This window comes from Callorhinchus milii, unplaced genomic scaffold (genome assembly GCF_018977255.1).
Source record: "Callorhinchus milii isolate IMCB2004 unplaced genomic scaffold, IMCB_Cmil_1.0 Scaffold5, whole genome shotgun sequence".
Taxonomy (NCBI): Eukaryota; Metazoa; Chordata; class Chondrichthyes; order Chimaeriformes; family Callorhinchidae; genus Callorhinchus; species Callorhinchus milii.
This window is the reverse complement of record NW_024704746.1, coordinates 38,862,640-38,889,768: the sequence shown is the minus strand read 5'-3', so window position 1 is coordinate 38,889,768 and position 27,129 is coordinate 38,862,640. Positions and strand designations below refer to the sequence as shown.

The following is a 27,129-nucleotide window of genomic DNA, read 5'->3' as shown; positions in this document are numbered from 1 at the left end:
GACATAACAGATATTTCATTAGGCTCCATCTCTTCTCTCCTTAGCTCACCTGTGTCAGGGTCGCCCTGGACAATGTTTTATGTGGTCTAGGACTGTAAGGAGCTCAGCAGAAATAATCAGTTGTGCTGCAGAGAACACCCTGAGGAACTGGCGTGTCTGACTTTCCAATGTATGAAAAGATATTCGACAATAAGGATGCTGACCCTTCAATGTAACTTGCAAATAATAGGAAAATAAAATTATTGGACAGTGAATGTGCATCATTTATTTCAAGTTAGAAATAAATAAAACTACACATAAGGTATTATTTCATTAATGGATTTGGTCAGGAGAACTGCTAAATACTTGTTAAAAAAAAATACATTTAGTGCGGCTACATGCTAACAATAGCCAAGAGGCAACCATACCATAACTGAAAAACATTTAAGGTTTATTAAATCCAGATGACTGCTGCCATCATCAAGGTTGCTGCAGAACCTGAACGTTTACAGGGGTAACGCTGGTAATCTGGACACAGTTTTATGATCAATCCTCAACATTTCTTTCTAACTGCTCAATAAATTTGGTGAATAGAAGGAAGTTTACTATGGTAAACACTACATCCGGTCATCTGTTTTTATTTAGCTTTAAAGTTTTTACACAATTTGGGGGTGTTCTACATTTGGTACCTTCTGCTCCTCCCCCCACCCTGTCTCGTAGATGCCCCAATTATGGTATCCTAAATTGCACAAAGATTGCAGATACCAAAATGTAATGCTAACAATTGTGTGGAACGGAGGAGTGAGTTCAATAAAACTAGAGTTGAAACATTCCTGACAGTTTTTTTAAAAATATTTTCTGCTTAATCACTCAATTCATACTTGTTACAAGATTTTTCAATAACCAATCTGCCAATTAGAGGCATGTCTAGCCATCATTTATTACACTTACTTAAAAAGAGGGGTCTTGCAAACTACACATTGGTAGATCCCGTCATCTTTGTTAAATGTGTACTCTCCTGTAAAAGCACTGGGAGAGAAAATGTATAGAATCAGTACAAGCAAACTGTGAAGCCATATTATGTTAAACAAGTTCAATCAACTTTATATTTCAATAGTACAGATACAGAAGGAATAGGAGACTGTGTTTTTCAATCCTAATCCAAAGCACCAAGACAATCATACCTTCACCGTACCCTGGCTAAAATCAACTAATTTCATATAACTGCACATAGCCAAATGTATTGGATTGCCTTGATAAATAATAGTAATTTGGCTACTCAATCCACGACTGTTTGTGGGACACTGCTGGACGCAATTGTCTTCCTGTTTTGCCCACAAAATATACAGTCAATTCATTATACACTTCTACTACCTTATCACGTCGTTGAGATGTCTCAACGGCATGATAAGGCACTATCAAATGTAAGGATTATAATTTTTTACCCACTAACCCATCAGAACAGTTGACACAACCCATAAAAAATAATATTTGCATTTAATATTGCCCTTTTCATGCGAGAGAATACGTCTCAAAGCAAATTACAGGATTTATTGTAAAGTGTAGCAACTGTGTATTTTGTAGGCGGATGCGGCAAAATATTCTCCTGTCTCCCGTCCCAGAAAAACAATTTTTTTTACATAAATAGGATTGTAAGAATGACTTATAATCTCCAGACATTTGCACTCAGTGAATCATTCTGCTGGTTTTGTGCATCACATAATGTGTTTTGGCTGGAAGCTGAGGGTTAGCGGGTTCAAGTCTGCTGCCAACTCTTTTCTGGTGTTCCTGTGCCAATGACTCACGTTCAGTAAACTCAAACAGTACATTGTGACCGGAAGAAAGTAAAGCCTATTAGCAAAGACCCCATGTGCAAGCCATGAATGGAAGTAAGCAGTTGCATCATTAATAAATTTGGATAAGAGGTAGTCGAGTACTTGTGCCAGAGTCCACTGTATAAGCTCAACAAAATGGTTAGCCTTGGCACAGAAACTCTTGGCTGAAATCAGCTGAGTGACTCTTATTCACTAAATACAGCATTGGAAGCGGAGACTTTTTAAAAAAAAAATGAAACAGCACTGAGGGCCAGCTTCCAAGGACTACAACCATGCAAGGGCCGTTATTGAACATTTTTGGCATTCCAACCGCAAATGAGCCAATAAATACTTTCTCCACATGTGTTCCAAAAAATCCAGCTTAATTACGCTACCTTCTTTTGGCAGCCTAATGTCTGAGCACACAATGACCACCTTCAAACTCTGCTGACTGGCACTGGTCCATTTCCCTCAGTGTTTAGTTTACTCCAGCCTCTACAGAGAGACTCCTAAAGAAATACTCTTGTGCCCAGACTATTACTTTGTTGATTTATGTTATGTACTATAGTAAAATACAAAGAATTCCACAGGATTTTGTTATCAAGGGGATAAAGCAGAGTTATTCCAAGCAAAACATCTTGGGCACCACAGTGGAATAGGCTGTTTGGGTGGAAGGGAAGCAAAGGATTTAAACATACCAGATAGTGAAAGTAAAGGAGGAGGAAGAAGGGTTGCAGATTATACAGTGTACAGCCAAGCCACTTTATCTAGTCCTACCTCTCAGTCCCCTTTTCCTGAGTGACATGGTACTGCTGAGGTGACAACCGCTTCCTCAGTTCCGCCTGTGGAAAGGCCACCTTGCAGCTCTTTTTGTCCCTACATGAACCTGGAAAGAGAGGATATGGTAGAATGAGCCTTTTAAGTTAAATCCTGAATAATTGCTTTGGCTGACAGCCACAGCACAGCTTCTGTGCTCATTTGTCAATCGTCAAACTAGTCCCTAATGCAGTGCTGAGCTCAGCTGAACTGCAGCTGATTATTTCTTTTAATTCCAAGTTAAGAATGTGCAAAAGAGCCAGGTGACTCCATTGAAGCAATAACAACAAGTTGCAGGCAAAGCTTTGATTGTGCACATGTAATCACACTTAACACAGCATAGCCCCAAAAAGATGATTTTGCACTGTTAATTTGATACTGAAATCCAACTGTGGAGTTTACTTGGATTTAAGTTGGTTGTGTTGAAAGACAATGACATGAAACCACTAATACATAAGAGTCTCTTGATCCCTGCACTCATTGTGGTTTTGTGCCAGTCTCTTCAGAGTAGAAAAGATGAGGTGGTACGAAATTGATACAATTGCTATTCTCCCAGGTCTTTTGTAATATCAGTTAAAGTTAAGATGCAAATGCGTTCACATTAAATTCTGCATACCACCTGTTGGCTTCTGCCCATCTCTCCCACAAAGTGGATCAAAACTACATTCTCAGGGCTTTTCTCTGATCATTGCTAAGTTACCAACATGGATAGCTGCCCTGATATGATTATGCAGCTCAGATAATAGCACAGCTGTACCTGTATTTAAGAAAGCACTGAGGCACCTCTTGAGCAGAGGGTCAGGTTTCATCTATTTTTCTGTTCACAAAGAAAGTGATTTTAACTAATGTTTTTCAAATATGTTACTAATCTTGTAAACTCAACAGCTCAAGCATATTACATTTGTACATTCAAGTCAATGGGCAAATTAATCGCTAACAGGACAATGCAGATAGTGTCAGCGACAAATAATTTGAAACACTTCTCACAAAAAATGTAAGCATATCAAAATGCAATCAAAATATACACAGCATGTAAAATGGGGATGTTTTGATTTGTATATTGTGGTAATGTCTGAAAGTTTGCCTTCAACAAGAACTCTTCCCACAGTATAAATTGTCACAAATTGGTTGATATACAGCTTTAATTTATTTTTTTAACAAAAAAGGAATCTGCTACTTTACTCCACATCTCAAACTACATAGCAAGATTTGTATTTCTAATACACCAACAACTGTACCAAAAATCTCATTAACTGTGCTAATGAGCTAATGTACGTAACTTCTCTATGTGGCATAGGAAATGGATTCTTTGCTGCAGTACACACAATAAAATCCAATTCTTTCTAAGAATTAATTTGTCTTGATTATTTAGAACATAACTAGCCAAGCAAAGGGATCCTGCAACACAATGCAGAGCATATTAAAGGAAAACACTTAGCATACATTCACCATGTAGTTAGTTATTTGTTACCATTTTAGCACCGTGGTACTATACATTTAGCCATGTTTGTTCAACATTTTCAGCATTGCAATATTGGCAACTTCACTACTGCTTGTGGGTGGTTGCTGAAAGTTCAGTCATCTTTTAAGCAGACTTATACTTCTGACTTAATCTTCAGTACTACACCAATTAAATCCTGAAAACATCAGTGATATTTAGTTATACTATAGCAGGTAAGAACAGAGCAAAACAGAAGCTACCTAGAAAACATATAGAGGAGAAATTGGATAGACCAGTTCAAAGCGCACCAGGAATCAATTGGGGCTTGAGATTTGTTTATATTGCATCAGAAATGTGATTATCTCATATTTACACAGCATGGATTCAGGTATCCTAAATATACACTAGGGAGAAGCACATTCTCTCACTTTGTTTCCTTTTTGTCAATCACTTGCTTTATCCCACATAGTTTTTTCTGGTTTAGTTTCCAGCCCAATTAGGATATCCCTCCATTTTAACTTTTTAATAATTATCTTCTTTTTCTTCTCCTCCTTCTTGAAGACATCAACTCTTTGCTGGGATATCATTCCTAGGTTACCAGCCACCCTCCAGCTCCTCACCCAACTAACCCAGGCTGGTTCAACCTTTTGGCTGTTGATGGTCGAATGCCCTATTTGAGAAACATCTGCAGGCACATAAGCAATATTTTTGTGTTTGCCCTGCAGAAACATAGCGTTCCATTTACGGGTTATGGAGGGAGCAGGTGAGCCGGATGAAATGCAGGGCGGGTGGAGGTTGAGCCGGATGCAGCCCATGGACCACCAGTTGGACCACCCTGAATTAACTATTATTCATGTACGAGACAAGATGGTGAGTTTTGGCAGGCTATTTGAAGGAGTATCAGAGCCAAAGCCAAACTCACGGCTTGTGCAGTGTCCACACGTGGGCAAATTCCAACAAAGATAAGTAAGTAGGACTATTAACATTGGGTGATTTTTGCCCTCCGTGGCCTAGGGATCACTGAGCAAAACTTTTGTTGCCCAACTGTTGGCTTGAAATCAGCAACCTCAGCAAAGACCTGGAATCAAACATGTAACTTTCTAGTCTGTATAGTTAGACCAAACACTGGGGGATAACTTTTAATCAGTAGGTCAATGGGGTAAGTATCTCTTTACACAGAGGGAAGTCAACATCCAGAACGGGTTAAAGAGAAGTTGAGACCAGGATATTGAACTCATTCAAGAAAAAAATGAGATGTTGTAAAATAATAAATATTATGTTTATATTATAGACAGTTGATTTGATATAATAATCCTTGCATTTGATATAGAATCTTTCACGTAGAGGACATATTAGATGATGAGTTCAAAATGTGTCATTGCACCTTCTTCATTTAAACCTGACTTGTGATTTTGTGATCCTCAAATCATTTCTCCATACAATACACTCCTCTCTTATTTCATCATTTTACACCATCACTTAGTCCACTAAAAATTAATTGTCCAGCTGCTTTAATATTCACACTCTCTGCAGTTCCCAAATATGCCCGCACATATTATTGTTACAAATACTAATTCCTGTGCAGTTGCATCAACATAATCACCATGGGATTTCAAGTGCAATTCCTACAATATCACTACACTGAGATGGGATCAGTTAGTCCACTATCAGTGACACGGTGGTAGTCACCTCACTGTATCTCAGTCAATACTCAGTCAGGATGAAATTTCCCTCCCTTCCTGAGTGAAACTTTCTGCTTACTGATTTTCCATAGATGCCCAGCTGCTAGTGGGAATTCAGTATGCTTGATACAATCCTGTATCGCACTATTCTTTAGTGTAATACAACACTGTTAACATGTAACCTCAAAAAGTAGATATGGTTTAAATAAAGGTTGGGTTTCAACGCTGTGTTCTGGGGGTGGAGGTTGGAGAAAAAACAAAGGAGATTTTGAAGAAAGAATTTAGAAGAGTGAATTGTAATGTAGGTTTATGAATATTAATAATCCTGGTATATAACACCTTATCAAGTCATCGAGATGTCTCAAACACTTCACAAGATTTACTGTAAAGTGTAGGGACTGTGTATTTGTAGGCAAATGGAACAGCCAATTTACACATAACATTGATCTACAAACAGCCATGATGTGAATGATCAATTTTTTGGCTAGGATCTCAGGAGAAATTCCCTTCTCTTTTCAAATAGTGCCATGGGATTTTTAATGTCCTCTTGAACAGCTAGGTGAGACCTGGGTGTGATGACTCATATGAAGGACAGCGCATCTGACAATGTAGAGCTTCTCAAGCGCTGTATTGGAATGTCAACCTAGACTATGATCTCAGTCTTGATGTGGGGCTTTGAACCTACAACCTTCTGACTCAAAGGCAAGCATGCTACTTACTGAGCCAGGCCGACACAAATTACATTAATAAAATACTTGTTAGTTTCAATATGTTAGCATTATTTGGAAAATATTCATTCGAAACTCATGGACAGCAATCAAAGTTAACATTTAATTTTCCAAATGTTTTAACCAAAAAAAGGTTTCCTTTAGACTAGCATTCCTTTCATACTCTAACTTTAGAGCCAGGCACATGCTGTATAGTAGTATAGTTTTACGGTATTTAATTTATTCTTGCCAATTTATTTGTTTTAGGAGAGTATATAATGAAGACTTTGATATAGCTTTGTTCTGCTCCTAATGTGTTTGGAGGGGAGGGGGAGGTCGGTGGAGAGGTAAGCAAGTCTCCATGGAGCTGAACTTTAATCAACTCCACATATATGCAAATCAGATTTTTAAAAGAAACTCCCAGTGAAGCTTAGCTGTTGCCAATGTTTCTCCGTGGTTTCCTAGGTATTTGTTTAAGATAAGTGCAAATTTCAATCTTAAACAAACTAATCCAAAACATTGAAGGAGGCACATACAGTAGTGTGCTGAACACAGTTCAGGCTCTGTCTGGCTATCACTTTAAAATAAGGATTACTTCTGATGTGGGGGGCATCAGATGCAGCTATGATGGTTTTAAGATATGTACTGAATCAAATCCAAACCTCCGAGTGATAATTTGTATTAATTTCAAATGTTTTCCCGATTCCAAAATATAAATCCCGATAAAGATAGGCCTTCAATTGTTAAAACAAACTTAAAATAAAAGGGAACGGAAATGTTACTGGACTAGCAACCATAAGGTTGTGGGTCTGAATCTTGCTACAGCAATTGCATAATTTGAATTTAAAAAAAATGTTGGTAACTTGAGCTAACCAGAAAAATGGAGACAAAACTGCATTGAAACCAACTGGTTCACTAATGTTCTTCAGGGAAGGAAATCCTGGCCTGGACCACATAATAATAATACTTACATTTGGTATAGTGCCTTTCACATCAGGAGAACGTCCCAAAGTGCTACACAGGATATACTGTAAAGTGATGTGACTGTGTGTTTTGTGGGCAAAATTGGCAACCAATTTGCGAACTTAATTTGGTCATCACATAGGACTTCAGGCCCACACTATGTGGTTGTCCCTTAATGCCCTCTGAAATAGCTGAGCAAGCCATTCAGCTGTAAGAATAATACCACAGAAAAGTTCAAGAGAACTTCAGCAATTTAAATAGAAGGCCCATGACTACTTTCTCAGAGTAATCAGGGACGGACAATAAATGCTGGCCCAGCCTACAGTGTTGCCGACATCCTGTGATTTTTTTTAAGAAAGGCTAGAATATGTACATTTTCAGTCATCACAGAAAGTATTTTTTGTTTGGTCAGATGGGTACCTGACACATGCAGAAACCCAGTACCTCCCTTAAAAGTATTCAAACCAGACTGAGTTCCGTATATATGTATGCCATCTATAGTGGACTTAGTGGAGTCCTGTAGCTCAGTGGTTAGAGCATTCGCCTAGCAAGCGAGTCACCTGGGTTTGATTCCCGGCAGGGTGAAACCTTGACCAAGTTTCCTTGCTCCACACGCCGGATAATAATCCCTCAAGAAAAAACAATAATAAATTGGTCGCTTCAATCCATGACTGTTTGTGGGACACAGTTGTGCGCAATTTGCTGCCCCATTTCGCCCACAAATATAGTCAATTCACTTTACAGAATATTCTGTGAAGCACTTTGAGACGTCGAGAAGACATGAAAAGTGTTATATCAAATGCAAGGAATATTATTATTATCTACATATTGTAATTCAATCTGGAGAGTATTAGGCGCAGGTGAGGAGTCCTGTAGCTCAGTGGCTAGACCACTCGCTTTTCAAGCAAGAGACATGGGTTCTATTCCTGGCAGGATAAAATGTTGGTCAAGTTTCCTTACTCCACATGCCTCTGTTTACCTAGGCAGTAAGTAGGAACCTGGTTGTTAGTAGATCGGTGCATCGCTTTTCCAAGGATAATAATCCCTCAAGAAAAAAAGATAATAATTCCGTTACTCAATCCACGACTGTTTGTGGGACACTGCTGTGCGCAATTGGCTGCTGCGTTTCGTCCACAAATATACAGTCAATTCACTTTACAGTATACTCTGTGAAGTGCTTTGAGATGTCGAGAAGACATGAAAAGCACTATGTCAAATGCAAGGATTATTATACTATTATTATAGGTTGGCATTAGCCAAAGCTTGGGGATCCAGAGTGTGTGCTGGTTAGTTTAACGAACTAAAAATGTGTAGCTTGCCATTGAACATATTGCATGGCAAGCTTCCTGCTGCTGGTCCAGCTAGGACCACACAATATTTAGCACTTTAGCTTGCTGAGTTAACAGGAGCAGAGTGGGAAGAATCCGGACTCCCAGTCTGCCCTTTCAAATCCTGTTGATGTCACTTGTTATGGTGCCCTGGAATATTGCAGACCAGGAACTGAACTACCAAAGCTGCGACAGAGGATTGACTCATTTCCGACATTCCCTTGCCAAGCACGTCACCTTGGAGCCAGCAAAGCTCCAAGGAGACCCCACTTATCTTCTACTTGACCCCCCCACCCCCTCCCACACACACACCAGGAGGACAGACACAGAAGGGTGATGGGGAGAAGCTGTATATTGCTGAAGATAAAACAAAACATTCATTTTTTTTATCAGTTGACTCTCAAAGGTCCTGCAGATAAATGCATTGCTCGTTATGGTACCGAGTCAGGCCAGATCTCAGATCTTGTATTTTGCCTGTGCTGAATCAGGAGTAGGCAGTAGGGCTGCTACAATTGGTCTCAGCATCTCTGGACTAGGGAAGTGGCAAAATAAATCAACCAAGGATCCTGCTCAGAATGGCTATCCAGTGACCCCTGCTGAAAGTACACGTGTGTATGTACTTTGAAGATGAAGAGGCACATTTCTACAGTAGAGGGTTGGTATTACAGTAATAAATCTGCTTCTGACATTTGAATAGCTTCACAGCAGGTGAGCTGCAAAAACTGCATTTACAATTTCGGGGGGATTAGGTTGAATTTTAGGACTTTTTTTCTCATTATGTGATGCCCTTAAACGATGTATAATTCTCGACTGAGCACTGCTTGCTAATGAGATTCTTCTACAAGGAAATATATTCTACAGTGTGTAGTTCTCCTGGCATATCGCTGGGCGTATAAAACCAAGTGATGTGGTATTGAGCCACATGGAGCATAAATGTCCCAAGTTACATTGTGGGTTTCTGCTAAGTTTAGACAATATTGGACAGAAGTGAACTACAATATCTTGAGAGAGGTTAGAGAGGGAAGGGGGAGGGGGAAGAAAGCCAGGATTTCTGCTCCTGATTAGTGACCCCTGTTGGAAGTATGTATAAGTAGATGTCAAATGGAATTGGGCTCAGATGTGATGGCCCCTGCAGTTAAATAGCCTGGCAACACTCAATGATAAGGCTCACACATGACGAATAGCTGCCATCCCTGCCTATGGAAATATCCCATCAGCATGAGTCACCATCTTCAGGAGAGGAGGGAAAGTAGAGAAAAAACAGAGGGAAAACTGGAGGGAAGGAAAATGTATTGTATGTTAAGTTTTCCTTTCATTGTACTTTAGTGAATGTTTATACACAACTGCATTACACATAACTTAAACCTAATTAGCCTTTCAAAAAAATACTTGCACCAAAAAAGAATGAAAAATAAACACTTGTGGCAAATAATACTTTTGTTACTAAGAAACGTGTGTTTGTATAAAAAGGCCAATTGTGCACACATACTACAAGGAATGAAGTTGCCCATCTGTATGTCATTTACTGCAAGAGAAGCAACTGCAGGTTTAAATTACATGGTATTGGATTGCAATTTCCTAACATTGAATGCTTTTCTGCTTTTACCTTGAGACATTACTACAAAGTATTCATAAAAACAGCTCCAAACACAGATGCTGGCAACTCATTTAAGGAATGTTGTTTCTTATTAAAAAAAAGTGTTATTTAGCACTGACTAAGTATTTAAGTATTTTTGGGAGGGTACAAATGTTATTTCACTGAGCTTTAACTTTTGGAGTTGTAACTATTAAAACCACTCAAAACAACCCATTAGAAGATGTAAGGGTTTTAATGTATTTTAATTTTGCACAACTTCTTTTGATGTGAACATTCTGAAATACAGATTGTTTTCTTTTTACAGACCAGCTCATTAATTGTGTAGCAGACCTTCATTCTAATAGCAAGCTTTGAAAGAGTACTTCTGTATCCTTTTGTTAGCCTTGGTCTTATTCGGGAGGGGATAAAGATTGCGTTCCAGGTCTCTTTGTTTGTGTTACAAGAACCACTAAATCAATATTCACACAATTTTGCCGGAATGTGCCTCATGTCATACCCTACAAATTATTCTGTTTTGGTACATATAAAGGTCAGTTTCTAATTAGCAACATTTTTTTCCACATCCTGGCGATCCAGCCTTAAATCTAAATATCACTCTCCTTCTCCGTAAAACTGTTTGCAATTTGGACGGTGAAAGAATAAATTGGGCTGTGTAAATAAGCAGAGAGAGAAAAAAATTCCCAACTTGCCTTAAAAAGTGCACTTTTTACTACATCATGCATAATTTTTTAAAAATAAAACAACACAACATCCGAGCAAGCTCCGGCCCAGTCCATATAGAGCAATTGAGTATGGACCAAACATTCCAGAATTCTTGTATCAGTTTCTGGTATGGAATACCCAGCAGTTTCTATTCTGTTCATTTCCCAGTCTCACGGAGAAATTGAAAACCTGTTGGGGGCAGCAAGGGAGAGAGAGAGAGAGAGAGAATAAGAGAGAGAAAAGGAGAGAAAAAACAGGCCATTTGGGGTATATAAAGAAAAACAGACTCTGCCATTCTAACAACACTACTACTTTGGTCACAGTTAAAAGTTTAAAGTGGCCAGAGTTCGACTTAAATGCAACTTTCTGAAAAAAATCATTCTTAATACCACTGTTCAGTTAAGAGGTTCACAAATAGATAAAGGTGGACTGTACTTTTTTTTGCTGATGTTCAAGTATTTTTACATATTTTCATAAATAAGAAGCAGATTACCTTGTCAATCACCTAAAGCCCATTTCCTCTCTATTCATTCCTACAGTACTGGGTCAATAACAAGGTTAACCAAGGTCTTTTTCCCCCACCCTCCAATTTAGTGGCAAAATTTCAATTTATTTGAATACTAAAGTTTTGTTTTTTACAGCGGAATAATTATGTTAAACAATGTTCAACATATTACGGGAAAAGAGATTTTATAAGAACTGGTGAAAATGAGAAAATTAAAATGCATTTACTAATTTGTTAAGTAAATTGAATTCTCCCAATCGAACCTTGTTGTAAGGGAAAAAGTGGAAGGGTAACTTAATCGGTTAAGATTAACAGAGGTTTAGTTAACACTTAAACATAAAAATGAAAACACTGATGTTTTCCCAGTATTGCTACCAAAATACAAAGTTACTGTATTTCTGATGGAGAGTGTTAAACATTCAAATATTTGTTTGAAAGATATTGTTGATCACATCCTTAGTAAAATAAAGTGAGCAAATACCTAGAATTATCTTACATGTTTCCACAATGATTTGTAACTACATCTTGGGATCTGAACTCACTTTCCCTTTGTGGGTGCAACTTTCTGGTACCTGATCTTCTGTGTCAAATGGCTATTTGCAACACAAGTGATCAAAATCTCAAAAACAATAGTTGGTTCCTGAAGCTATCTGGAAAGATTTTCTGACTTGTTTGTTACCAGGCAACACACTTCAGGTTCAGACAAGTATAAACCTAATTTAAAATGTGCGGGTAGTTGTGTGGGTAAAAAAGGACTGTTTTTTTTCTACTTATATAAAAAAACAATCAAAAACCTAGTTGTCTAGGGGGTTGAGGCACTGTATTACTAGGCCATATATGCCTGAAAGTTGGAGTCTTGAATCCTGATCTGCTCCGAGTTAGTTGATTTATGATGGGAAAGCAATTGCAGTGATGCAATTGGACTCACTGTCCCTTGGCTAGAAAGGGCGAAAATCAGGTCAGGTACCTGCATCTAACTGTTGTTCAGGGACTCCTGTTGGAAGCTGCCCATGTGTGGACTTCAGATGAGAATAGGATCGAGCTAGGCTACAATGCCCCCCCCACAATTGAATACCCTGCTAACAGTCACTATCAAGGCTCACACATGAATAATGGCAATCTGACTGAGGCACCAAAGAGCAAACAGCACCCTTGGAACCATATATTTATGAAAGGAGAAACGAGTTAACTGCCTTCAGGAGAGGAGGAGATAAACATCAGGGGAGGAAGGGGGGGGAATGATAGCAGCACTCTTGTACAGAATGAGATAAATGATATTAAATAGACGATCACCGAGGGCGTTTTTGCTGAAAACAAAACTATATTAGAATTATAAATGCAACCAACATATTTAATTATATATGATTAAATAGTTGAAAAAGCACTCAGTGTCGATTCTAACACTTTTAAACATTTCCAAAGGTCATTAAACACTGACAACAACAAGAACAAGCAACAAAATTACATTTGCATAGCGCCTTTCATGTTGGGAGGACGTCCCAAGGCCCTGGACAATCAATGTTTCGGACCTGAGCTGACATACATGCAGCTCATTTCTTTACCATTTTGTTGTGCATTCGACCATTTGCCCATTGGCTTGGGTTTCTGCCCCAATGTTAAAATTGCTAGAACAATCTGAGTTCACAAGAAAATAGATGATTTTGGTAGAGCTCCTGGTCCAAATCTGAAGGATAAATTGATTTTACTCAGGGTTTTGTAAAAAAAGACAGCATTTCTAGTTACATCTCATTTACGTGCTGCAGCAATACAAAATCAATTCAGTGTTTACCCAGTAATACTGATAGCAATAATTGTGTCTGTGCTCTCATAAAGCCAAATCATTATTTATATATTTTGTTAACAATATTCCAAGTCTTTCCCCCCCCACCCACAAAAAAGAAATGATTATGTGATTATGTTAACCTTTTGTTGAACAGTTACATGCAGGAGAGTAAGTGGCTCAAGCAGTGGTGCACATTTCATTAACAAGACATGAATCAGGAACTACTTAAGCAAATAGCTGAAGAAGCAATTATAGTGCAAAACACAAACAAATAATAACTAATTCATGCAGCATTGACACAGGGCATCTGCTGTAGAAAAAACTACAGTAACAATGATCACATCCCTTCATTTAATTCTTTTTTGAGGATTGCATTTCACAATAGCAATGCCTTCCTTCTCTCCCACCCCCTCCTCACCAAACCATGGTCAGTATTTTACATTGACAAAGATTTTTTGTGGACATTTGTGGTTCTTCTTGTTCTGAATGAAGGATTCTTAACTATAATTCTATGTACGAATGTTGCAGTACCGTAGCTGGACTTCTCAAAATAAAATTGAAGGAGGCTTAATCCTTCTATATCATTGAGAGGATATTGAAAATTCTGCTAGCACACTATAAATCTTTTTCTTATGAAATATTCCTGGCAACGGGCTTGAGTTTTGCGCCAAAGTATTTTAGTTACAATGCTCATTCACCTCCCCAGCACGTGATGCGACCCTGAACAACATAACTTGGCACCACCACAAGTCCGATTGAATCTGACGATGGTGGTGAAAGCTACAAACTCATTCAGCAACACTTGAATGGAAAAGGAAGACCATATCAAATCAAGGCAGCCAAGAGTGCACTTTAAATTTATAATTCAATCTTTGCCTTCTCATGATTTTATCAACCATTCATAACTTCTTGCACCAACAGTTCATGATGTCGTTAGCAGTGACTGCCTCCCAGTCAATGTTTACAACTGAAACAGAGAAAAGTATGCAGTCATTAACTCTGTTGATGCATTTCAAAACTAAACTCATGCTTTAATTAGAATTTTAAGCATTACACTCTTCAGCAGTTTTCAATCAGTTGCTCACTTTACTTATTATGTAATATCACACTATTCTAAAATCACTCTGACTATTTAAATGTGCTTAGATATATGTTGTCATCTAAGTCACTCACAGACACCACCTACTGGATTATCTAAATCTGCATTTCAGCCAAACAAAAACTTCCGTGCAAAATTAAGACGAGGGATTTTCTACCAACAATAAAAAAAATTATTCAGTCCTGGCATATACTGATGTATAGTAGTTCATATTTGCTAAATTGGAAGCTCAGGTCATTTTCAATGAATGCAAATGATAACAAAATTAAAACGAATGTGAAACTAAAATTAATTTAATGTAATGTTCGTCATATGAACATCTACTGAACAAAGAACAGATTGAACAGGCAATCTATGTATTGTCATTGTCTGTGGTTGCATGGATGCCAATAAACCTCCCAGCTTTAAATTGTACAGTGTGGGCATGAACTTCAAATAATTAGTCATCAAGATTTCAAAATAGTAATAATTATCTGTGTGATTGGTATTATACAATTGAGCAATTGAAAGTTTTATTTTCACTGGTATAAACATCACATTTGTGGAATTAAACTGCACTATTGTCCACAAAACAAAGTGGTCTTCCAGTACTCTATTATTATTTAGATGCTCATTTCTCTCCTGACAATGTGATTTGCCAGGAGAGAAATGAGCATCTAAATAATAGTAATCCTTAGAATTTGGTATAGACAAAATTTGGCATAGTTTATAGCCTTTGAAATCAAAAGTGCTTCACGGGATATACTATAATGGGTAGTGACTACGTGTTTTATTTGTGGGCAAACTCCCTTCTCTTTTCGAATAGTGCATCGGTAAATTCCCAAAGATTTGGAACTATGAAACTATATTTTAAATCTTTCAGATCATGTATTTGAAAAAATGTATAAAGACAGAGGACTAAGATTGAAAGGACGTCTTGTACAGATAGCTGGCACAGGCACGATGGGTCGAATGGCCTCCATCTGTGCTGAAAGATCCTATAATTATACAAAGTAAAATACTATTATAGCTCTCTGAAAATTTTGTGTGAAATCAAATATCTTTCAGCGCTTCTCAAGCTGAAAATAATAACACTGTCAAGATGCTGTCAAGACACAGAACAGCATCTCAAGTTGCTAAGATGAAAACAGTATTTTTTTTCTACCGAATGCAGGGCTGTGCCTGTGTTTCAGAACAGGAAGATACCATCAAGAGTATGAAAAGTTTATATATAGACAAGGGAAGTTGATAAATGTTACTTCGGCTTTTTAAAATGGGAAAATGTGTACACTCAAAGCAATGATTTATCACTAACTTCCGGCTTCAAAGACAAATTCTGGTAAACTAAGACTAGGCTTAGCATCACTCAGACAATCTGTAGTTTTCCACAGCAGAGTCACCCTCTTTGTTTTGCTTACAACACTCAAAGCTTGCAGGACACACAGCATGCAGCACCCATTCAACCTGAGGGAAGCCCACAAGCACGCAGGGCTACTGGCTGTCTCTTTGTCACCAAATGTAGCAGGTTGAATGCAGACATCACTGGGGAACTTCCACCAAGAAATAAGAGGCAAGAAGCAGGGAACAACCGCTAAGTAGAGAAACAAAGAAAAAGTTACATTAAAATAAACATCATAAACATAATGACGGCATGCATGTTATTACAATTATTTCGGTCAATACTCTAAAAATCTACTGTTTTTTCAATGATATAAACAAATTCAAAGCCACAGAAAACGTCTGCAGCCTTGGATTCTTCGTGGTGATGCCAGTTAGGCATTTACAACTGAAAAAATCAATGTCTATTATTTACGCATGACTTTGACTTTGGAGTCAGCAGATAAAAACAAGTGGTAATACTGAACATGTGCATTCACTGGACGAATGAATCTTCAAAGCAACTTTGCCTCTTGTGTTTTCACAGAGAGCAAGGGCAAGTCTGGAGTCCCACTATCTTCTAAAGAGCAAAAAAAAACAATTATTTACAAAGACAAACATAGTCTGGAGTTGCTCTGAAGTGTCTCAAACAAACTTGCTTGTGCTGACGTGCCTTAACTCTGACACCTCAAAGCTGACTAACTACAAATCCAAAGCATTGTTGTCCTAGTTTTACAAGGAGAAAAAGAGGAAACAGAAAATTGTCACGAGTGTCACATTGAACAGCCCCGAAGAATCATTAAAGTAAACATGTCAACTTCAAAAATGACTGCTGCAAAAAAGAACGGCACTGAAGACACATTGTGCCATGGAGGAGATTATGTATTGCAAATGAACACAAAGTTCAATTAATGGAAATAAAAGTTAAGTAAAAGTACAGCCACAAAATAAAACAGTTCTAATGACTTTCGGAGATCCTGCGGTGAAAATGAAAGTGCTCAGTGATATGTAATTACCTAGAAGAGCTGTAGCCTTACTCAGTCCCCGCAGCTGATCATAAAAGGTCTTCCTATTCTGTATCATCAAATGCTGTACCAGGCAGCCTGTGTGCCTACCAATCGAAGCCATCTGGCTTGTGTCAAGCCTGTGGGTCAGGCAGCTACAGTGCAACAGGAAGAGAGGCGGTGATGTCACTCTGCAGGTCAGGCAAAGAACAAGGATGTATTCTGCAATTAACTGGCAGCGTGCCCCAGTACTGGGGTTCCATCATACTTGAACTGTGTGATTTATGGTTAATACAATCTGCCCACAGTGCTGGTAAAGTGGGTTCCATCTACTGGCGAAAGCATGCATTACAAAATATGATGACGACTGACGTTCAGCCTTGCCTTTGTACTGCAATGCTCCAGGTCACTTTATGAAAAAGCAAAGTGAATTTTTACTCGTTAGATGCTTACTTCCTAGATTATTGCCATTGTTTGCTGGTGTTACTTTGGGTGATAAAAGTGGACCCACGTGAGCAAAACATGTTCATGCAGTGATAAAACAGCCAAATGGGTGAATCAGATGAAGAGGTTCAGTCCCATTTAAAGCAAATTATACCCATCAAAGTGAACGTTGAAATGATGAGTGTTTCAGGAAAATTATGTTTCAAGAAAGAGGAAGGGAAAGTATTCAGTCAAAGAGTATTTTATCCCCACTCGATGTCAACATGCACTCCCTTTCCAGCAGAGGTCACTGGATTGTGATTAGGAGGGGAAACTATGATCGATTGCCCCCTCCCCCCCCAAACAGATCCACAAAGCTCGATCTAGTGCTCATATCATTACTTCAATTGAGGTCTGGTAACTTGGCATAGGCCAAAAATTAAACTGGTGACCTCGCTGGGATTGATTAATCATTTTCAGATGAAGCAGAGTCACCGGGGAATCCTGAAAGTCTCAACATCCCACTCACAACAGTTCTACTTCTACAGTCTAAAATGTTAGGCCTTTCTTTTCAATCCTCATCTTCGTACAGTCAGTAACCATACCTGGGCTACAGTCCATAGGCTAAGAGGGTAATTAACGACTGCAACAGGTTAGTCAGTGGTTGGGGCTAGGACTCTGGACTCATTTAAGGCGCAGCACAATGCTGTGACAGGAGAACGAGAGGGTGGGTGCTCTGGAGGAATGACAATAGCTTATGGAGGAAGTTCCCAATCTCAGCCGAGAGAGAACGAGGCTCGGCGTTTCCTCCCAGTCACAAAGACGACAGCAATAAAATCAAGAGAATAAGTTTAGAACAGTGAGGCCAGCGCAGAGCTTTCACTGTGGGACTAATTATCCAGGGTAATTTGGGGTAGTCATAATCAGACATTCCAGTAGGACTGCTCTGTTTAGCCTATGCAGTTATAGCCAGTTACAAAGCTAATCTCATGCAGAACTGAGTTTGCAATCGCAAGAACAAACATTTATTAAACGAGTCTCATATTCTTGTAAAAGACTTCAGATTGGTTACAGAAGACATCAACTGTGTAATAGAACCAGGCATTTTCTTCCAGCTTCAATCACAACAAAAACAACAAAGTACATTTGTATAGTGCTTTTCGGGAGGACGTCTCAAGGCGCTGGACAGTCAGGGATTTGGAGCTGAGCAGGAAGTTGGGATCAGGATGAGTGGAGGGCAGGGAGGGTAGGGGTAGGACGGTGGCCAACGGCACGGTCAAAGAGGAGGGTCTTGAGACGTACCTTGAAGGAGGCAAGGGAGTTAGCAAGGTGAAGGGATTGTGGGATGGAGTTCCAAAGGGTGGGGGCAGATAGGCTGAAGGCCAGGCAGGGGATGTGGAGCAGGCCAAAGCCTGCTGAGTGGAGGGAGTTGATGTGGGGTCAGCAAGTCACAGAGGTAGGAAGGACATGGACGGCTTGAATGCGAGGACAAGTATTTTGAACTTTATCCTCTGGGGAATGGGGAGTGAAGCCGGGTAAGGGGGGGTGATAGGGTCACGGAGCCTGGTGAGGGAGAGAACATGAGCTGCAGAGTTCTGGATGATCTGCAGTTTCTGGAGGGAAGAGTTGGGAAGGCCAACAAGCAGGGGAGTTGGCATAGTCGAGCCTAGATGTGATAAATGCGTTGATGAGGGTCTCGGCAGCCTGAGGGGAGTGGCAGTGGTGGAGCCGGGCGATGTTGCGGAGATGGGGGAAAGCAGAGCGGGTCATGGCACGGATGTGGGGTAGAAAGGACAGTTGAGGGTCAAACAAAACGCAAAGTTCACCCACTTCAGTAACAAACAGATCCTCAGTTTTAACACCAGTTACAACTCTTCAGTGTAGGTCCAGGAAATAAATTCAGGGATATTTTTCTATATCTGTTTATTTGCATATTTGCATAACTGTACTTTAAGGAGCAAAAACATATTTCAAATTTAAAGAGCCATATTTTTTCCCCAAATTTGTTGGAAAGTAACTAGGTGCATTTAAAAATAGAAACACTTCCAGACCACACACCTAACTGAAATTCAAGAGTCCCACTGGTATTGTAATTGGACAAGATTCCGGTAACGACCATTTTATCATGCTCATAAACTCGTACAAGTTTATATTTTGGGGGGGGGGGGGGAGTTAGCAAATCATCACAAGATATTTTCTCAGCAAGGACCTATACTAAGCTCTAAAAGAACGGTGATGGGTCAGCTCTGGTATGATCAAGGTATTGTTTGATTAGTTCTTTAAATCCAGGTACATTCTTGTTAAAACCTTTTTTTAAAGGTTTTAGGTATTTTGTTTCCCAAATCTGTTCTCCTCTTCAAAAAAATTGGACTCCTTTTTCCATTCACAGCTACTGCTCCATAGTCATTCTCTAATGCCAAGTTGCAATTCATTATTCACATTGAAGCATTGAGAGTGGGTGCAAGTTGGCTATTCAACTGTGGGAGGTATCACACATATATATATAGAAATATTTGTTAAAGCTAGTAAAGTTCAATCACTAAAATATAATCTGAATTATTTTTTGCTTACAAGAACAACAGCAACAAAAAATTACATTTGAGTATTGCCTATCACGTCAGGAGGACGTCCCAAGACTCTGGATAGTCAAGGATTTGCACCCGAGCTGGGGGCTGGGATTAGGAGGGTGGAGGTTAGGGAGGGTAGGAGTACGAGGGTGACCTAAGATGTGGTCGAAGAGGAGGGTCTTGAGATATGCCTTGAAGGCGACAAGAGAGGGGATGAGACAAAGGGACTGGGGTGGAATTTCAAACCATGTGGGGCTGAAGGCCTGAATGCTGATGGTGGGGCAGGCAGGTCGGGGGATATGGAGCAGCACCGAGCCTGCTGAGCGGAGGGACATGAACTTTGCAAACCTAAAAATAGTTCCAAGATATTCAAAACAACCTACGTGCAACTTGGCTCTTCATAGATTTTTTTTCAAAAAAGAATATCTGCAACCGATTCTGCTCTCCAGACCTTGAAGTATTTGGATAAAGAGTGAACTTTGCTATATCACGTTATTCCAATATAATAGAGTTTGGTTTCAAGCAGATATATTGTTCAATCTGCAATCTTTATAAGTCAATTTAAAATGCACACTGCCATGTATCCATGCCGTGAACATAATTAACATGCTAGGTTGCTATGTTCAATTCAACAACAACAACTTGCACTTATATAGCGCTTTTGAGGTGGGATAGCGTCCCAAATTCAGTGATAAAACAGAGTGGTGTACTGGGATTCTTCCTGTTCATTTTATATATTTTCCCCCACATATACATATGGTATATTCTGTGAAGCGCTTTGAGATGCTTCAAAGATGTGATAAGGTGCTATATCAAATGCAAGGATTATTATTATTAATGATCTGGACTCGCAGACCCAGTATAAGATAGTTAATTTTTCAGATGTCGCCAGTTTGGGGGAACTGCAGAATCAGAGGAGGCAGCAAAGACACGAAAAAGAGAGCATGATTGGGTCTCCACATTGACTTATAACTGGCAAATAACAGTTGATACACAAAATGCAAGGTATTATATATAGGAAGTAAGAATTGGAAAAAGCAAGTACTCCATGGAGGGGTTAGAACTTGCCAAGGGGGAAGGGATGTTAGACTCATCACTCACTATGTCAAAACGGTGTTAAGTAGCGATAAACAAAGCAAATAAGATGCTGGGTGATATTGCAAAATCAGCTGAGTTTAGATCTGTGATATCATATACAATCTGGTCAGATTGCACCCAGAGTACGGTATACAATTCTGGTCATAGCAATACAGGAGGTTTTCCCAAGTCCTAGAGGCAACACAGAGGTACAGACAATTCCCGGTTTTAGAGGAATCAGCTATGAGCAATGGTTGAACAAACTAGGCAGAGCTCTTCTGTCTTGAGAGGGGACCTCAGAGAGGTATATAATGTTAAATGGGAAAAGTAAACCTAGAACAATACTTTAGGATGCACGAGACCAATAATAACCAATAATAACCCTAACCCTAAGTATATTTAGAATTGCAAAAGGTAATTTCAAGACATATACCAGAACATTTTTCTTTACTCAGAGGGAAATTAATGACTGGAACTTGTTACCAAGAAGGGTGGTTGAAGCCAGGATACATTTAAAAAGCAGCTTGATGCTGTGATGAGAGCACAGAAGGATAGATCATTCTGGAGGGATGAAATCAGATGGGCTGAAGAGCCTTTTCATCCATTCCAACCTTTCTTCACCTCAATGTGCGCAAAACTGAGGCCCTCCTGATTGGCTCGCGTCAGCGCCTCCGCACCTCAGGCGCTGACAGCATCAGCATCCAAGGCTGCACTCTCCACCTCTCAAAGCCAGTCAGGAACCTCGGGGTTCTGTTCAAGCCTGAGCTGTCCTTTCTTCCTCATATCCGCGCCACAACTGGCACCGCCTTCCATCACCTCCGAAACATCGCCAGACTACGCACTACCTCACCCCTCACGCTGCTGAAACTCTGGTCCACGCCTTTATCACCTCAAGGCTGGACTATGGGAACTCTCTCCTCGCCGGCCTTCCCGGCACCTCCCTCCACAAGCTGCAGGTCATTCAGAACTCTGCAGCTCGTGTACTGTCCCGCACCAGGCTTCGGGACCACATCACTCCCACCCTCACTCACCTCCACTGGCTCCCCATCCCCCAGAGGATCGAATTCAAGATCCTCACCCTCACCTACAAGGCCATTCACGGCCTTGCTCCTTCCTACCTCTCCGACCTACTATTCCCCCACGTACCTGCCCATACCCTCCGTTCCTCTGGCTCCGGTCTGCTCCACATCCCCCGCCCCAACCGCCCTACCATCGGTGGTCGGGCTTTCAGCCTCTCAGCCCCTAGGCTCTGGAACTCCATCCCCCAGTGCCTTTGCCTTGCTTCCTCCTTTTCCTCCTTCAAGGCCGGTCTCAAGACTTTTCTCTTCAACCGTGCCTTCAGCTCCCCTCTCGACTCTCTACCCCCTCCTCGCTCCCTCTCTTCCCTCCCCTCACCCTGACCATTTCCCCCCTGCTCGGGTCCCGACCCAACTGTCCAGTGCCTTGGGATGTCCTCCCGATGTTAAAGGCGCTCTATAAATGCAATCTTGTTGTTGTTGTTGTTGTTGTGATCTTGTGATCATCACCTTGAAAAAAAGAAAATTAAGTGTAGCTTTAAACTGGAACTCTGGGCTACGGAATTGATTTCTGCCTCCCAGAAACACTGCTGACAAAGCCAAGCCAATTTGCGATAATCCAAGATGGAATTAGAGGTATGAACATGTCCTCAATTCTGTGAGACAAAACTCTGAAGGACAAGCCCATGCTGTGCAGTTACCAGGAGCTCAGTTGTCAGATAGACCCAAAATAATATCAAATTTTTCATTTCATCTATCCGAGAAACGATTTGAACCTGGGTCAGAAAATGAAGTGTTGCTGCTCATTTTCCCACCAGTCCTTCATCATTTTCACTTCAATAATTTGTTGCAAATGGTAACTACTCAACTATTTTACCCAGAGAAAGGACAAACGAGAGGTTAACTGCAGTTAAAGTTCCCAGGGAGGCAAAATATTCATATGACCTGAAGCACAGCACATCTTGCGAGTTCAACAAATGACCTCCTCTTCCTCATATGTAACAGAACATTTGCTGATGATACTAAGTGATGTGATAGGCGATTGGCATTAGGAAGTTAAATAGCGTTGAATTAGATTTGGAGCAATTAGGCAAATGGAAAATCAAAGCAGATAGATATTAATCTGGATAAATGAAAGATAACACATATTGAAAGAACAAAGAGCAAACATGTGTGCACAATGAAGCGCTGTCCATTAGCAGAAGGGAGAGAGAGTAGATTTGGCTGTGAACGTTGTTCAGTCACTGAATGATTTACAGTTGAGGTGAAACTGCTGTCCAACAATGCTGATCAAATACTAGGCATCCTGAGGGAACTTTACTATAAGTTTAATAATAACAACCCAATCCACAAATGTTTGTGTGACACTGCTATGCGCAATTAGCTGCCACGTATTACGCACAAAATATTCAGTCAATTCACTTTACAGTATATTCTGTAAAAATCTGAGATTTCTCAAAGATATGATAATGTGCTACATCAAATACAAGTATTATTATTATAAATAACATTAGTCTAACTTTGCTGGTGAGGCAATGTTTGAAATAGTAGGTGCAGCTTTGGGGATTCTGGCTTCAAAAGCGTCATTGAAACATGAAGAGAATTCAGAGAAGAGCAACAAGAGAGAGATTCCAAAAGCAAGAGTGCTACATTGTGAGAAAGGGTTTGATCCTGAATTTTTAAAACAATGGGAGTCACAGATGTGTAGATGTAAAGTGACTTGATTTTAGCCATGAGAGCAGAGGGCAGAGGGTTAAAATCAGAAAGCCTCAAGGAGGCCAATAGATGAAAATATTTTATTCCCCCATTGAGTAGATATGTGGGCAAAAGCAGTCAATTTAATTAGCTTCTTTAGAATGAAAATGCACACTTATCTCCTTCAGAACAATTTTGGAGGACATAGGGATGGCAAATACCAAATACTTTATTGGGACATCCTCCCAACATGAAAGGTGCTATATAAATGTAAATCTGTTCAAGGGATTCACAATTATTTCTGTGTTTCTTCATGGGGGTTGTTGGGGTGGTATGGAGTGGGGGGTGGGAACAAGAAGGTGAGAATATAAATGCTGTCCGTGTAGGCATTCAGGATTCAATACATATGAAATGGGGTGAATTTTATGGTGCTTTGTTGGATTAATTTTAGCATTCAGTAAAAAAAATCTTCTAAATAATCTTGTTTAAGGATTGCTAATCTTAAAATCTCTGACCTCTAGTTGTGCTCCCACATCTAAATCAAAACCCTTTATTATTCTGTAGTGTCTATGCCTCTCTGCATTCGAAAACCTGAACCATTGTGTCTTTCCTCAAACAAAAACAACTTCAGCTCTGTATTTCTCCTCAATCCTCCTCATCCATTTCATCTGATTCTCTCAAAGCACCAATATCCATTTGAAGATAAGATGCTTCAATGTGTACAAAATATTTGAAATACATCTTGAATAACATATTTTGGAACAGAATCAAACATCCTTGTGATGGACATCCTAAGATTTGATTGCATTTGCATTTAACACAGCTACTAGAGAAGTTCAAGGAGAAAACCAAAGAAAAAATGAAGTGCTTCTCATCGACATGATCTGGGCAAGCATTCTGGCAACGCAAAGTAACAGCTTGTGTGGTGCGATTGTTTGACATGCTGCTGACAGGATCCACTCAGGATCCCATTTTAGCTTCTGCCAGGCCAGGAAAAGACTCGCCAAATGGCAGATTGTGAAAGGTGAATTAGATAACGTCTGCTCATCTGAAACCTTTTTGCTGATGATTGCTGCTAAGCGGAGCTAAGGAGAAGAGCAGATTAAGTTAACAATTCTAAACTCCAGGTAGAGTCAAATACAGAAAATGTTACCTTTCTTTTATCTCCGCATTGTCTACGGAACAGGATAAATACAAGAGGGAATGAGGTGTCATGGTGCGCGTTTTCATTTATAATTCAAGACCTGTAAGTCCTAGTGTTACAAAACTTGGTGTAGGAAAAACTGCCGTTGACTTGCCGTTACAGCTATGCGCACTAAACTATAAAACATTCAGAATGGGGAAAAAATGTTCAGTCATGTACAAATCTCCCTTTTTGTAGGTCACTTTGACACAACAAAGAAATCTTGCTGATATACCTGGCAAATGGAGGGAGGGGGTTGGTTACAGAGAACAGCTCTCATTAGGTGAAGACGATGTTGGAAACTCAGGAATGTAGGGAATGTTTGTATACTTACAGGTATCTCTCAAATTTCCTTTGAGAAGTAAACCTGGGAGCAAATGTTTTGAATTCAATCATCTTCTGAATAACACTATGAACTCGGAGTGCTGCCACAGCCCTTGGCCACTAATCACAGTGCAATGGAAATTCATGTAGGTCAGTGAAGGAGTGACTTGACACAACATAACCAAATTCCTAATTTCAGACTTAATTTGAAAGTCAATTTGTTTTAAGAACGTGATAAACTAGCTTCCAAATTAACACTGAATTTTAGAAATTTCCTCAATTCAGTGCAACGTCAAATTTTAAAACAATATAGTCTTGCAAACTAGGAATTGGTGAAATTTCGAGCCATAAATCTGAGAGCCATATAATCCTCATATAGAGCCCATGGCAATGACTAATACATACAAATAATAACCAACCAACCCATGAAGGCCAAAACCGATATGTGATCACTTTACATCTGATTGATGTAAGGCTACATGTGTGCTGCATCAACAGAAACCTAGATGTCATGTACCTAATACAAAATTAGCTGTCCTTTTTAACTAAGAGCTCCATGGTACTTTTAAGTATGTATGAAAATATTTGGTAAAAGCTGCAGACAAGGTTCCAAAGCTTTCAAAGTGCATTCTTGTTGTTGAGCAATAAGCAGAGAACAAGCATTTCAGATCTACCATCTATCCAGGTGCATAACAAACTCTTGAGTTCTACAAAAATTTAGCCCATACTACAGAAAACAAAATATGTAGAATGTTACAACACAGAAACAGGCCATTCGGCCCAACTAGTCTGTGCCTGCATTTATATACCACTTGAGTCTCAACCCTTCCTAATCCATTCTCCTAACTCCCTCTATCCTCTTCCTCATGGATGCATCAAGTTTCCTCTTAAATATGTTGCACTTCTTGAAATTGCAAAAATCATTTATCTTTCTGGCTTGTTCTAGTGAACCACATCATTCCATCATAGTTTGGTTTTATAATAATAATCCTGACATTTGATGTAGCATTTTATCACACTGTCGAGACATCTCAAAGAGCTTCACAGGATAATAATAATAATAATCATCCTTGCATTTAATTGTCGTGCTTTTCACGTCTTCTAGACATCTCAAAGCGCTTCACGGGATATACTGTAAAGTGAATTGACTGTATATTTGTGGGCAAATCGCGGCAGCCAATTGCACACAGAAGGTCCCACAAACAGTTGTGGATTGAGTGACCAAATTATTATTTTTTTCAAGGATTATTATCCCCAGAAAAGCAATACACCAATCGACTAACAACCAGGTTCCTACTTACTGCTAGGTAAACAGAGGCGTGTGGAGTAAGAAAACTTGGCCAACATTTCGCCCTGCTGGGAATCAAACCCAGGTCTCTCACTTGTGAGCCGAGTACTCTAACCACTGAGCTGCAGGACTCCACGATGTACTGTAAAATGGATTGACTGTATTTTGTGGGCGAAAAGTGGCAGCCAATTATGCGCAGCAATGTCCCACAACCAGCTATCAAATGAGCGACCAATTTTATTTTGGGGATTATTGAATATTGGGAGAAACCCCAACTTGGCTTGAGCCCACAACCTTTTGATTCAGAGGCGAGATGCTACCACTGACACAGGCTAACATACGATGCAACTGAGAAACATCTGTAACCAGGTCAGATGAAAAAATTCTGATACCTAGAGAGCACCGACAGGCTTGGAGAAATTGGGATACTTAATTGACATAGGCTATTGCCATGTGTCAAGTGCTGTGCAAGTGATGCTTAATTCTGCATGTGAAACACTATTTCAAATGAGAGAATCTGTACAGTATATAGACAAGAAACATGTGCAAAATTCTAGGCTACGAAGAATTCTCTATTTAGTAATACATTTGCTCCTTATTTGAAAACAAGAATTATAACAAATTCAAAATTCAATTATGACAACTCAATACCTGCCAAAACTATGTTATGAGTAGGTCTCAAGAACAGAAGTTAGTAATGTTAAAATTCCAGCAATTCATTCATTCCACTGCACTAATGTCCACATAAAATAGCTTACAGAGAGGTATGGCACACAATAG

The 27,129-nt window shown here is 39.6% G+C and overlaps 1 protein-coding gene and 1 non-coding gene across 5 annotated transcripts in view; one reads left to right on the top strand and one right to left on the bottom strand.

Moving 5' to 3' along the window:
* msrb3 (methionine sulfoxide reductase B3) overlaps nt 1–27,129 on the bottom strand; it is a 68,044-nt gene that overhangs the window by 34,050 nt on the left and 6,865 nt on the right. The window contains exons 1-4 of one of the 4 annotated variants that reach the window (XM_007904946.2): nt 16,789–16,849; nt 15,860–15,986; nt 2,571–2,679; nt 931–1,008 (exon numbers count right to left, since the gene is read on the bottom strand). In XM_007904946.2, the coding sequence (XP_007903137.1) occupies nt 931–1,008; nt 2,571–2,679; nt 15,860–15,935 (263 nt within the window). In that variant the 5' untranslated portion in view covers nt 15,936–15,986; nt 16,789–16,849. Of the gene's footprint in view, nt 1–930; nt 1,009–2,570; nt 2,680–15,859; nt 15,987–16,788; nt 16,968–27,129 lie in introns of those variants that run through there. The other 3 variants (XM_007904944.2, XM_007904945.2, XM_007904947.2) reach the window with 3 other exon arrangements.
* Nucleotides 7,916–7,987, top strand: trnaa-agc. The gene has a single exon. It is a non-coding gene; the product is annotated as a tRNA-Ala (tRNA).